Source organism: Eutrigla gurnardus, assembly GCF_963514095.1.
Source record: "Eutrigla gurnardus genome assembly, chromosome: 16".
NCBI lineage: Eukaryota > Metazoa > Chordata > Actinopteri > Perciformes > Triglidae > Eutrigla > Eutrigla gurnardus.
In genome coordinates, this window is record NC_139927.1 from 21,027,608 (window position 1) to 21,042,202 (window position 14,595).

The following is a 14,595-nucleotide window of genomic DNA, read 5'->3' on the forward strand; positions in this document are numbered from 1 at the left end:
GGCATTCCCACACTGTTGTAGTTATGATTCTCACACAGTGGGTCGCAGAACATTTCATTTGTGTCACCAAATACATTTGCAGAATGTCGTCCATCTTTACTTTTATTTTATTTAACATTCATATATGCAGTACACCTTTAAGCCATGGGAGGGAGCCTACATGTTTGTATTGTGCTGATAACTGTGGTTACTTATAACATTGAATTAAAAATGAAACACACACACACAAGTGTGATTTGATCTGTTGCGCTCCTCCCTCACTACCCTTGACACCTCTCACAGTCATTGAGTTGCTATCAGTTTCAGACTTGTTGGTTAAGTCTGATAGAAAAAAAAGTTTAAAGGTTAAAGATTCAGTTAGTCAATTCACTTAAATCACAAATAATAATAATAATAATAATAATAACAACTTCATTTTCTATAGCGCCTTTCAAGGAGCCCACACGCTTTACAAAGAGACTGAAATAAGGAGTGAAGACTTCCGTCCAGGTGGTTGTGAACAGCTGGTTTTTAAGGAGTTTTTTTTTTAAATGTCCAGAGATGCAGCGTTTCAGATTTCAGCTGGGAGAGAGCTCCAAGGGTGGGGGCTGACACCCTGAACACTCTGAACATGTATGTATGAATGTCAACCTCTGCTGGGGGTGGAGAGCAGACCTGCAGGGTTGGAGGAGGAGGTCTGACAGGAACTTCTCGTCGTATCGAGCCGTGCAGCATTTGGTTTTATTTGCGGATGTTTTTATTTTTTATTTTTGAGATTTCTGAATAACACAAAAGGCCGGGCCGCGCACGGGTACAGCCATGAGTAATCAATGCAACTAGAGATTGAAGTAGGTTTATACTTTCAAACTTAATATTATTGCTAATATTTACAAACACTCTGCTTGGCCCCGTTTCATCTTCATGCCAATACATGCTCCTGCATATTGTATTATTGTATTGGTGTAAATGTGCATGAGAGGCCTTCTTCCACGTTTTACCTTTCAACTTCTGCTTTGTAAAAGTGAATCAACAATATGACGTTGGGTTTGTTGTGAAAGATTCTTAGAATAGAGAAATCTGAAATCACATCAATATGAAAGTGTCAGAGAGATTAAAGTATGTTTGAACTGCAAGCCTAAAATCATACCAGAGGCAACAAAGACATTGTGTGCAGTCTGTGAGTGGAAGTACGGCTTGAGGTCAGAGATGTACGTTGTTATCACCACAGTGACTCTCTGGCGCGTCGACATGAAAGGAGAACATGCAAATAACATTGTACTCATCTTCTTCTGAGTACAACTTTACATAACGAAACTAGAACTGTTTGGTCTTCTTCTCACACAGTCCTTTCTGTGCAACTTGAATCATTCATTCATCCATCCAGTCAGCAGTCTCCACTTAAAAGCACAGCATTATGATACAAACCACAAAGGTAACTACTCACACTTTCTTCCAGCACCCTGTGCTGCCCTTAATACAAACGAGAGCAGCAGAGTTTCCTGACACACTTACAGCGGTGTGAATGTGGATCTGACCGGCAGCGGAGAGACGAGCCGCGTGTCAGCAGCCTCTGTCAAACATTCTCATATGTATTCTAGCGTTTGGTGCGGACTGAGGACGTTTTCTGCCTGTTGTCTTTTGATGACAATAGTCTGTATATAAAAGTGGACGAGGTCATTGTGACGTCGTTGGTTTGTGGACCCCCCCGAGCAGCACCCTTACAGGATCTGGATCCATCTGGATTCTGGTGTGCAGCTGCTAACAAAGTTAGCTTCATGATTCAAAGGTCATAAAATGCATTGACTCTGAACATCATGTGTGTTCTAGTCCTGCTCGATGTGTAAAGTGTCCTGAGATAAACTTCTGTTTCATTTTACTACTTTTTCACTAATATTGAGTGATATATTATTCCTAGCATTGTAACATTTTGAAGCATTCAAATACAGCAAGTATTTATCTTCAAGTTTTTTTTTCCATTCATCTATGTACTCATAGATACAGTCATCCATTCATAAACAACATTTATTTTATGATATAGTTATGATTGTATCATTATTATTCAGTGTTATAATAAATAGGATGAATCATACTCTTCAATTAGATCTAGTGAGCTCTTTTTTAACCACTTAGAAAATGTTTTACCGCCCCCATGTGGTTGTAACGCGAATTGCAGCTCCAGCAGACAGTTGAATAAAATGCACTAAAACTCTGAAGAAACATCAGTAGGAGAGGGTAATTGTGGATAAAATCATGTATCATAGTATATGTCATTTTATATTGCAATATGCACTATATCTGGACGGGATTACCAGCTGAGGAATTCAGCAAAATGAATACCTGACAAATCTATGTGTCCTGAAATAACTTCTGTTGTGATATGACACTATAAATACAAGTTAATTGAAATTTAATTATATTAATTGTGTGATCGTATTTATATTTACAACAATGATTTAAAATACGCAGATGTACTAAATGATAATTGTGTTGGTATAAATGATATGGCAAAATCTCTGACAGTCAAAAGAATGTTAGATAATTATGAGATCATTTGTGTGAATTTGTATAATTTTAACCACATTGCTATGATTTTGTGACATGTGGATACTATAACTAATCACTAAAAGTAGTGACTAGTGCAAACTATCACTAGTGAAGGAATATCAGTATGCAGCTGATCAGTTAGTCGATGATACATAAAGTCACAACGTCGGCCTGATTACTGATCATATTGTATTATCCTCACTTCATTAGAACACATACTGAACATCTACACAACGATTCTGTGCTGGAATCATGGACTCTTATTTTGTTTTGTCAAATTGAGGTGCTGCAGTATGTTTCTCATGAACGACCCTCTCATTTAAAACACACACCTCCAAGCGTCCATCACACAGCTCCAGCCTCCACCACTCCTCCCTGTCTGTCCATCAGTGACTCTCAGGTAAGAGAGAACAGAGTCAAGCAGCAAGCTGTGACAGCTTTCACCCCCGGGTGCTCCAATCATCTCCCCGTCAGCCAGCTGAGGCTCTCTGGCACCTCTTCAACATACCACCGTCAAAACCTCCTGTCTGCTTCAAGTGCCAACAAAACTTCCCCGACTGACTGATGATGATGCCACTGACAGCATGTGTCATTCTTCCTCTGTGGTGTTTGCACTCCGAAAAACAACTATTCATGGAACATAAACATGAAACTTTAAGTAAAATGTAAATGAAATACAGACAATCAAAATGTATTCATTTAAAACAAACTATGAACATAATGTAAATATGTTTTGTACAAACAATCAAGTAAACTTGACTTGATCCCAAAAGGAGGTTATGAGAGATAAGGAAATGTCGCTTCACTGACATGAACACTGAACTCTGAACATTTTTTTCTTTCTATTTATAAGAAAGACATTTTTGTAAGACTTGCCCCAACTCTGACCACTTTTAAAACTAGACTGAAAACTTTTATGTTCACCATAGCTTTCTGCTAAATCTTTTAATGTCTGCACTGTTTTTAATTATTGCAAATATGTTTTTATTCTCTTTTCTTTCTGTAATGCATTTTTAAATTTTTTATTATTTTCTTTTAATTCTTCTATTTTTTTTTCTTCTTCTTCTCACTTTGTTTTATGATGTGAAGCACTTTGAGTCTGCCTTGTGTATGAAATGTGCTATACAAATAAAGTTGCCTTGCCTTGCCTTGCCTTATTACAAATGTATAATACTTGAATACACACAATGTGTTTATGTAAACATTCCCCTGCACTTTGTATGTAATACTTGAATAAGCACATGGTTTATGGAGATGTTTGCATCAATTTGATTAAATCAAATCTGAGTCTAATATGAGCCTTTATGTTAAACTCACAAATTAAAATATATGTGTAATTGAAATATTTAAAGTCAACGTTTTTGGTATGATTTTCCTTTCAGAGTGTGTATCTTTCTACCACATCAGCTTCGACAATCTTTATTGTCTCCTGTATATCTGTTTGTATAATAAATACAACAATTTACTTATGTTTTATTGATCATTATAAGCCAATAAATAAGAACAATTTCTGGTTTGTGAAAAGTCTCATACTACGCATGTGTACTTTTATTCAACATCCTGACAGCCTCCTCACCAGTTGGTAACCATGGTAACCCATGCCAACCTCATGCGACAAAACAATGATTTGTGAGAATCAAAAAGTCTAAAGAAAGATATTTGAACTTGACACCGAAACAAATACCCCGTCTAGATGGGCTGACCTTTTCCGTAATGTGCACGACCATGAACGCCCCCTGCTGCTGATTGATCGTCTCGGACAGGGCTGTGTATGATTACAAGATTGTTTCCCCTCAGAGCACACAGAATTTGATAAAAACATGTATTGATAGAATCACTCATAATGGTCCTTAAATGGTCATTGATGGAATAATACCAAACTGTTGGTAATTAACAAACGATAATAAACCATCAAGAGTGCAGTTAAATGTTAATAGATCATGAAAAAAATGCTTTATTAGCATCAGAAAAAGTTAGTGAATCTTCTGTGGTTATACATGTTCATGAGTCACTTATTCCTACAATAATGCAGGCAGTCATTGATAAACGAATTCAGGTACAGATGTTCTGTTCCAGAAGGTCAAAGGTCAATTGGTCCATTGTGGGGTCCTCATGGTGTAGGGCTAATCATAAATAAATGAATTGTTAAACATTAATTAAACATTTATTTACGTGAACCCTTTTGAATGCTGACTGTCATAGAAAGTAGTACCCGTATCACCTTAATTAAAAAGGCCTGGCCCATTGGCTGGTAAGATAAGAACAAACAAACAGCAACATAGTATAATAATAATAATAATAATAATAATAATAATAATAATAATAATAATAATAATAATACAATATAATATGAAAATATAATATAATATAATGAATAATGTTTACAAAACGTCTCAAAAACATCATGTAACCTTGCACAGACAGTAGGCTACGTATTAGTTAAGTTTGAGAAACTACAAGTCCCAGAAACCTTTGCCTGCGTGTAACCCATACCAGCCTTTGATTGGACAGACCCAGTAAAGCTCCGTGTGATTGGCCGACGGCGGCCATGTTTGCTGTCCAGCTGCCTAGATGTAGGCTAGCTAACCGGTTAGCTGTTTGAGGTACATTTGCCTCTTTATTCGGGGTAAAATTAACGAACAGCCCTTCGGCCCCCGTTACCACCGGCTTATCTGGAAGTCGCAATGCCGGTTCACTCCCGGGAGAAGAAAGAAAGCAACCACGAAGAAATGGAGGTGGATTCTCCCGAGCATGACGGCAGCAGTACAGACGAGGAGGACACTGTTAGCTCGTCCGTGTCTGAAGATGGAGACAGCTCGGGTAGGAAAACAGGCCTTAAATATCAACCACAGCGGCATTAGTCAGATATGCTCGTCTGTCAGGATGTATTCACCACGGTATACCAGTGCTGTTGGAAGTTAGCTGACATTTCGACCAGCGTGCTGGTTTGTGATGGCGGATGAAAGGAGTTGGTGTGGAGATGATGTCCGACCTGTCATGTCTTTGTGTGAACAGAGATGGATGATGAGGACTGTGAGAGGAGGAGGATGGAGTGCCTGGACGAGATGACCACCCTGGAGAAACAGTTCACTGACTTGAAGGAGCAGTAAGTTCCCTCCCAACAGATCAAGCCTCCATCTCCTGCTGTCTGCTCTCAGCCAACAGTGTGCTGCACACTGGAGCTGGACTTCCCTCTGACTCTGGGCTGCTCGTCAGTTCACCTGGTGATGCTCGGCGATATAACCTCAAAGTCTTGCCTTATACAATATTTCCTATCAGCAATGTGTACAAACTGACCATCTTAATGAGTGGAAATTCTGTTTTGAAAATTACTTATTAATATGTCAAACTATGTCAAAAGATCGATCAGCCATTCTGGCCGGTACTAGGCAAGAAGATTCACAAGTGTGGAAATATAGTTAAAACACATGGGTATCACTTTACATTTTGTTAAGAAACTAATATGTTTGATAAGATGCACATTTTTTTCTCTTTTTTTATTGAAAAAAAATTTCATAATCTTAATTAAGATGATCATAAATAAAGAGGTCTCCCTGCATAAATAAAGGATACATTAATTAAGAAATGTATTTTTTAAGATCAGGCTCTATTATATATACAATATAATATATCATATTGTGTCCCGCCCCTGGCAGGTACATACATTAAATGCACTGCTGCCTGCTGTGGAGAGACGAGGGTCCAGGCCCAGTGTCCCCTGTCAGACCTCGAGCTCTGAACCTTCAGGGACTTACCTGACGTTACCTGGTAAAGGGTTGAGGGTGGAGGGTTAAAGTTAAAGTTAGTCAGCTCCATATCATGTTACTTTGATGACACAAAAACTTGTTATCTACAGTTGTGGGCTTTTATTTTAGGTTTTTCCACTTCCTGATTTGAACGTCTTCCAGGCTCTTGTTTTACCAGACGACAGGTAACTGTCAAATAACCTTTAACCTCTGCTTTCATTCCTCTGATGTGTTTTATGTCCCACCATGAATCTTCAGTGTTAAAGTCGTGTGTAAATGTAATATACCAGGATGAACACCTATGTGCCATCCTCGTTGTTTACCTTTTTAAAGCCTTGTTTCTTGTGACGCTGTGTTTAACATCACAACGCTATGATTTGTGGGTAATTCCCTCAGGCAAAGTCCTCAGAGATGTGGACTTAGGGAAAGTGTGCATAAAGTGACCCAAATATCTGCGAGAGAGTCCAGAGTCGAGCACTCGATGATTTGCTAGTGGGACAGAACCAAACCCTCACAATCTTTGTGGGAACACGACTCAGAGCGTGCGTCCGTGAGTGTGCACGTTGGGATGAGCCCAAGCACTGTTTCACTATTTGGCTGCTCTGCACACCAGTGTCAGTTGGGAAATCTGATTCGTTGCAACTCTCCTTTATTCTGCTCTTCTTCATAGCCTACACTGTCGAGGTTTAATCACATTTCTTTTTCATTACCACTGTTTTGATTTGACTTACACAATATTATGATATTGTTCAGCTCTCTATAATGCTCAGTTATGTTCTTTGCCTCCTCCTGTCGTGCTGTTCAGGTTGTACAAGGAGCGTCTGAGCCAGGTGGACATCAAGCTGCAGGAGGTAATGGCTGGCTGTGCTCAAGAGTACCTGGAACCTTTAGCCAACTTGCAGGAGAACATGCAGATCAGGACCAAAGTTGCTGGTGAGTCAAAGTTAAAGTCCCAGTCAGCAAGTCCGGTGGATCGAGGGCACTCTGTCAGATTCTGAATGTTTACAACTCTCAGGCTCCTCCCCCACGACCACCGAGCTCCTCCCCCTCGACTCCGTGCCCTTTGAAACCCCTTAGATCACGCCACCTTTGAAACGCGGGTCCGATGTTGACTCTGGTTTTATCACGGGCACCGTCGCCATCTTTCTTTTTTTCCTTCTTTTCCACAAGTGTTTTCTTTTCCTTGGTTGTTTTGGACCTCCTCGTTTCGGTTTTTAACCGAGGAATTAGAAGCTTGTTGCTACTTCCCTCCGCCTCCCCCCTGTGATAGTGGTACGACCCAAGGGGGGAGGGGCTCTGTGTGTGCACGAACACAGCCCTGCGTGCTTATTGGACAGGATGATCCGGGTGCTGTTGATATTTTGCAAAACAAACAACAGGCTCTACGTGCACATAGAGGCGCGTAGAGGCGTGCTTTTTTTCTAAAACCGGATGATTTATGTTGTTCTATCGGAGCGTAGTGTTGGCTTCAGTGAATATGATCAAAAAAATGTTGGCGACTGGGACTTTAATAATACAGACGGGCTTTGCTGTGTCAGAGTAACATATTTAATTTAACTTAAAAGTGGACTCAGCAATTCTGGAGAACAATTGTTTAACTGAACAGCTCCTGCCGTCTTTCTCTTTCTTCATCCTTGGCCTAAAATATTGATGCAGCCACCTATGACCTATGTGCGTTAGGATGCGTCATGGCTCATGTATGAAACAAACATGAAACTCTTTCACCAGAATACTGGAAAAGAAGGCCAAACAGAGAAGGTTGTGGCAACCTAATATTCCTTTTTGTAGTTTATGGGCTTTATCATAACTTTGATTGAGAAAAAATGTTGATCTTTTGCTGCTGGCCGCCTCAGATTGATTAATTGTTCATGCTTGTCACAGGGATCTACAGAGAGCTGTGTTTGGAGTCAGTGAAGAACAAGTACGAGTGTGAGATCCAGGCTGCCTGCCAACACTGGGAGGTGAGAGGTCAACACATGAGTCTTACGTGGGGTTAGGTTTGGATTCTCCATGTGAAAACACACAGCGTTCAAGTAACTGACTGTTTCTACAGTGTTGGAAGTCAACTCTGAGTCTGAGGGCTTAGTTTTTGCCACATGATGGATGATGATGTCTCTGTGTCCCAGAGTGAGAAGCTGCTGCTGTTTGACACCGTGCAGAGTGAACTGGAGGAGAAGATCAGGAGACTGGAGGAAGACAGACACAGTATTGACATTACCTCAGGTACAAACTGGAGCTCACAGTCACACCCTGGCTGCTCTCCCCACAACCTACAGCATGCTCTCTTTATTGTTATGAAATGGAGAAAAGCATCCATCACTTTCACTTGCTGAAGCAGCAGTTATCTGGTATTTCTGTTTGGCAGTAAGTCAAAACAATTCATTTATCAAAATTGGAAACCCATCAATGAATTGTTTGGATTAATCAATTAATTCAAGATATAGTTGTACTATTAATGAATTCTCACAGAATAAACATTAAACAAGCATAACAAATTAAACAAGTTGGCATGGTTACCATAGTGTTTTCAGAAGTGAGAGTAATTACAGCTCAGTGTGTCTGAAATAGAGCCCGACCGATAAAGGATTTTGAATTTGAATTGATACCGATACAAATGTTTGTTGATTTAAAAATCCGATATTCCAATATATCGGCCGAATTCTTTTTAATTTTTTTTATTTCAGAAACGCGTAACAAAACATTAACAGATTTCCCTAACATTAGTTATTTGTAGTAATTTATGAGTATTCACAAAAATAATAAGGTAATGCAGTTTAAAAATAAACTTGTTTATTTTATTGTCACAACGGAGCAGAGGAACATCAAAATATATTAAAGTTCTGACAAAAAAAATGTATAAAAATACAAACTTAAGATAACTTAAAGTCCTTTGAACAAAAACACAATAACAACAACAACCAAACACAAAGTTACCAGTAAGACTTGGTAAGCTTCATAAATATAACTTCGAACAAGACTGGAGACAAATTCTGTGAAGTTCTATGAGGGTGTTTCGTATTCATTTATCGGCCATTATAAATGCCGATCAGTAATTTGGAAAAAGCCTAATATCGGCCCGCCGGCTCTAGTCTGACAATCCGTACTGCTGTATAGTCACACACAAGTGTGTTGGACTAAAGTACACATGTAAAGTATGTGATTTCAGATGCAGGAAGAGAGACTTTTCACAACCTGGTAACCCAGAAGTTGTTGATCGGATTGACTTATAATGATCGATAAACCATAAGTAAATAGTTAAAAATATTAAAAAAAAGCTATTAGTTACAACTTATAACTATTACGTTTGTTACTGCCTTGGTACTTGAGCAAAGTAAGCTGCTGGTATATCTGTACAATCCTCTTTGCTCTGCAGAGTTGTGGAACGATGGATTGCACTCACGGAAAAACAAGAAGAAGGACCCATTCTGTCCCGTCAAGAAAAAGAAGCCTGTTGTTGTTTCTGATATCCTTTTCCCGTATTCTTCCAACATTCATCTGCACCATACGTCTCTGCTACACTTCAGTGGCGTGCTGTTAGGACAGATGTTTCCTGCCACTTCCCTGTACATTGTTCCTTAATCCCTCCTTCACGGCCTTATATCGTTTACATGCTGCAAGATCTTGATATTCTGGAAGACTGGACTGCAATAAGAAAGGTATGTTGGAATCAAACACAGTAGTCGCCTGGTGGATGTGTTGTGATTTGACCTTTTTGGTTGTCTGTTTCCTCCCCGACAGGCGATGGCATCGCTGGGGCCACACAGGGTGAAGGTGGATGGTAAGAGTCTCCCCTCGTCCTTTGTTACGCTCAATATCTGGCGTGTAGTGCAGCGATCGACCCGCAGTTACTCTGGAGGCGCTCATTCAATACTTTCAGATAAAAGTCCTCAAGTTCATCGTTGAAAAGGAGACAAATGTTACTGTCTTTGTCCTTGTCCCTGTCCTCCCTTTTCTATGCGCTGAAATTATTTTAAACGTACACTGTCCCCTTTGTCCTTCCAGTCCCGGCAGTCAAACCTGACAGACATCACCATGTGGCGCGCTTCGAGGATGGCCGACTCTTCTACGACAACCAGTGGTACTGCAGGGGTCAGGCCATCTGTATCAACAGGAAGGATGAGTACCCCACGAGGTGTGTGTTTGTGTGTGTGTGTGTGTGTGTGTTGTGTGTGTGTCATAGAGGCAAAGTCCCACCCCTTCATGGGACCTTATTTCAGAATAAATATGTATTGTAGTAATAATGTTTTGATTCTGTATGCATTGTGCCACGAATTACACAGATATGACGTTTGTCAATTTAAATGAAAGAATATTTTACATGTCAAGAAAGTTTAATTTTGTCATATAGCTATAAGAAAATACATAATTCTAAAGCCTTTCCACCAACAGTGTGGTAAGTGGCGTCTCTCTCTATGTGTTGGGTACCAGGATGTAACGTTACTATAACAACAGGTCTCCTTCTTTCTCTTCCTGCTGATAAAAAGAGTCGCTGGATTATCCACATTAGCTAAGTTACATTAGTGATGGAAAGTAGCTATGTAAGCTAGCTAGCTAGCAGGCCAAGCTAACGGTAGTGTTGTAACTTTGTGTGAGAGCAGAGATAAAGTTCACTGAGAGGTTTCACACTAAACTTAATGATACCACGACAAACCTACGACACACTGAGACTTTCTGGACTTGAAGAATTATCTTTTAAATCTCCTGACGTAATATGTGTAATTCATGGTACCAAAATTATTTCTCTCTCTCCGTTAAATACATTTTTTTCCCCCGAAAATAAAGTACCAATGGGGGGACACAGGAAGGGGCGGGACTTAGCCTCTGTAATGACAGGGAGCTTTTGTTATGATGCTAAATGGTGTGTGTACTCATCTGTAAATGATGGTGTTTGTAAAACATTGTGTGGATCTGTGACACATGGTGGATTCATATATAATGGAAATGATCCTGGATGGTTTTCAACAAAGACGAGAGTATGAGGCTGAATGCTTGTGATTCCACAGTCTGTTCTTTGTGCAACAGGATCCTCAGTGAATAGTGTGCATTGATGTTTTCACAGCTCGCCACCCTCCTCAGCACCGCTGACACAAACAGCTGGCTGCTGTGAGCGGGCAGAGCTGCCATAGAGCAGAGCAAAGCAGACTGTGGACATAAACATGTAGCCAGAAATGATGTTTCCTTCTCCAGATCTCAACTCAACTGGAAGATACAATCGTCAATCACCAAAAGATAGAATATGTTTATTAATGCGGTTCATCCTTTCAGTACAGTTCCACTTCAGAGAGGCACTTACAAAGTCTCTGCTACGGTGCACCAGGGCACAAGGCATAGAAATGGCAGGTTCCATCACGTCTGAAATCACCACTAGTGCTGCTTTGTACATGTTGAAGTCCCAGATCCACCAGGAAACCAAACACCATCCTGTCTGAGTTCATGACATCATCCAGAGGTGGATTTAACCAAGCTGGATTCACTGGATGTAGCAAGACACACGTCAGCTGGTTTACTACAGCTGGACGAACCAGAATAAAGTATTTAGCTGTGATTTAATAACAATAACCAGATAACGCCGCTGGAATGCTGAAATAACTCCATAATGGGGGTGATTTGTAAAAAGTCTGAAGTCATGCTTTGTTAAGTCTGTCTGTAAGACCACAAGATAACTACTTTTAAAATGCTTGTTTTCTGATTGGAGTCTGGTTTGATGGTGCTAGGTTATGCTAACATTGTAGCTGCTCCATCAACACTCCAAATAAGGTCATCTAGACATAAATACAGCAGAGACCTTGTTGATTGGACCACAGACAGTCTCTGGTTTCTCCACATGGTCTTGTCTGGTCTCTGGACTCTGGACTACTATCATAGACCTCTGGGGGACCACAGACTCAGGAGACAACATTAGGTTCCTCCATTTAGAATTCAGCAACGTCAGGAAGACGATCTCAACACTGATAGGCTTTCATGTGAATTTCTTGCTCACACTGAAACATTTCAACTCGCGCGAATAAGCCGATTACGTGTTTTGCGTGTATTCACCTAATTTCTGCCACCTGGCACAAAAAAATCTGTTCGCCTCTTTGCATTGACTTCTGCAACAGCGTGGTGCTAAACATGAACCCACACAGCCCTTTGGAACGTATCGCCTCTGTGCTCCGTAGCCTTTGGCTGTCTGTAAAAACGTTGTTCTGCTTGGCGGTCACTTCTGCCTACTATGATGTCACATGTTGCGCTAATGTTGGCATGTGTTTGTGTCATGCAGTGCCATCATCACCACCATCAACAACGACGAGGTGTGGTTCAAACGGCTGGACGGCACCAAGTCAAAGCTCTACATCTCCCAGCTGCAGAAAGGCAAATACACCATCAAGCATTCATAAAAACACACACACACACACACACACACGGCCGACAGACCATCATCTCTGCTGCGTTTCTTTCGTCTCCTTTCCGTGTGGTATCTGTCTACATTGTTGCCATATGTACAGTCTCACACACGTGTGTAAGTAACTCTGTAAATATGTATGTATGTGGATATTATTAACAAGGTCACAAAGTGTCATTTTCTCTGGAACGGAGATCAATGCAAAGTGCTGCTAAAAAAAACTAAAGGAAAGGAAGAGTGAGGATCTGGAGCAGTGTAGAACTTTGAACTGTGGAGCTCAGGTGCGTGCCTTTCTGAGACTAAACTATGCCTGTCCTGAACTATCAGTATCAATGCAGTGAAGCCTACTCTGTGCTGTGTTGGCCCCAGGACGACTGAAGCGGGTCAGTGACCGAGTTAGTGAGAAACCCTGATCCAGGTGAGGATGGCGTCGGCAGTGTGTGCTTTGCCTCTGCGGACGCACCACATAGACTTGAATTTCATGCTTCACAGAGCAGAACAAATCTGTATTAGAATCCAGTTTGAGGAAATGTTTCATTCAGTTGGGGGAAGAAAATCAAGTGTCAATGTAGACAGAGATAGACAGTGATCAATCAATTTTGAGGAAATGATTATGTCGTGAAAGTAATGAGATAAAACGATTGGGTGTTGGGGGAAGCCACTCAATGATTTCTAGAGGTTTGCGTGTCATTTTCACGATGACGGCCTGGAACTGTCTTTGAGCATCCAGAGGTGGGAGGTGTCCTGTATATAGAGATGACTGTATGTCTGGTCTTTACTTCACTGTGATTCTGTCCCTCTCATGTTGCCATGCATCTCATAGTACCTACTTTGGACTTTTGAAGGCTTAAAGAGTAACTAAACCCCCAAACCACTTTGCTTTCTGCTTCAAACACATGGATCTGGTATTAAGTAGTGTTGTTGCTTGATTCACGTCCACATCTTCACATTTTAATGCAACGTTTTTGAATTCTACATATTGTTTTAAATATACATGTATAATAGACTGCCCTCTACTGGTTGAACGAACATCCACACCTATGAAACCTTACCCTGACCCTTTTAGCTAGCGTCTGAATCGCTTATTCTAATTGCAAAATTGCTGAGTTCAAACTGTATTTTGTCGATATAACATTGTAGCATTCACAATTAGCATTAATTAGCGACTCACATTATGATTAGTGTGAGATAATTGAACGGGTAACAGCTGTCGTAACGGTAATTTAAAAACGGTGAAGTCCAGCTCCGTGTTAAAGCCTGAGTCCAGCAGTTCAGGGTGCTTTTTAGCTAGCTAGCCAACTAGCTACGCCCTAAATGAGTAAAACTGAACAACTTAACGCTTCATCCGCACACTCTAGCCTCAGTGTAGGAAAGGAACATTTCTATTAGAGGATGATTAGTTGATAACACTGATTCTCCAGGCGATGTAATGCTAACGTTTCCTTTCAAGTCCCCGGCAGAGAGAGAAAAGTGATCGTAATGTGATTGTTATGATCCACTGGTTATGGAAAGAGGTGACTGGCATGTCTCTCCACACCTGCACATGTTTATCCTTTATTTTTCAGCTTTAGATGCTTTTTTTGTTTACTGGCTAGTTTAGTTACTCTTTAAGTTGCTCTACTTCATCTTCGTCTGTGGCGGTGGGCTCAAACAGCCTCAACTTTTGTCAATAATAGTTCCATTTTTTTATTCAACCCATATCATGTGTGCTGTGTTCAAGTTAATCGGTTCAAAGTGCAAATGGTACACCTGAAATCAAAGTATCTCACATTCTCCCTCCTGTCTTCTTGTCTGTGTTCCTTCCTCTCAATTTCAAATTCTCTTTCCTGGTTGTCTTCGTCCATGCTGTCAGTGAAAATGTTCCTCAACATTACAATGACAAAGATTAAGGGATTTGCTTTGTGTGTACAATCCGTCCTATCGAGCCTTCTGGGTTGTGTAAAT

General features: G+C 40.5%; 1 protein-coding gene across 1 annotated transcript; it reads left to right on the forward strand.

The window, feature by feature from the left end:
- Positions 1–5,079: 5,079 nt before the first annotated feature.
- LOC311026722 (breast cancer metastasis-suppressor 1-like protein-A) lies at positions 5,080–12,653 on the forward strand. Its single transcript, XM_084030418.1, has 10 exons — positions 5,080–5,343; positions 5,539–5,629; positions 7,075–7,202; positions 8,151–8,230; positions 8,396–8,492; positions 9,643–9,732; positions 9,861–9,925; positions 10,008–10,047; positions 10,272–10,401; positions 12,529–12,653. The coding sequence occupies exons 1-10, from the start codon at positions 5,208–5,210 to the stop codon at positions 12,644–12,646; spliced, it is 975 nt and encodes a 324-aa protein (XP_083886544.1). The 5' UTR covers positions 5,080–5,207; the 3' UTR covers positions 12,647–12,653.
- The last annotated feature ends 1,942 nt before the right edge of the window (positions 12,654–14,595 follow it).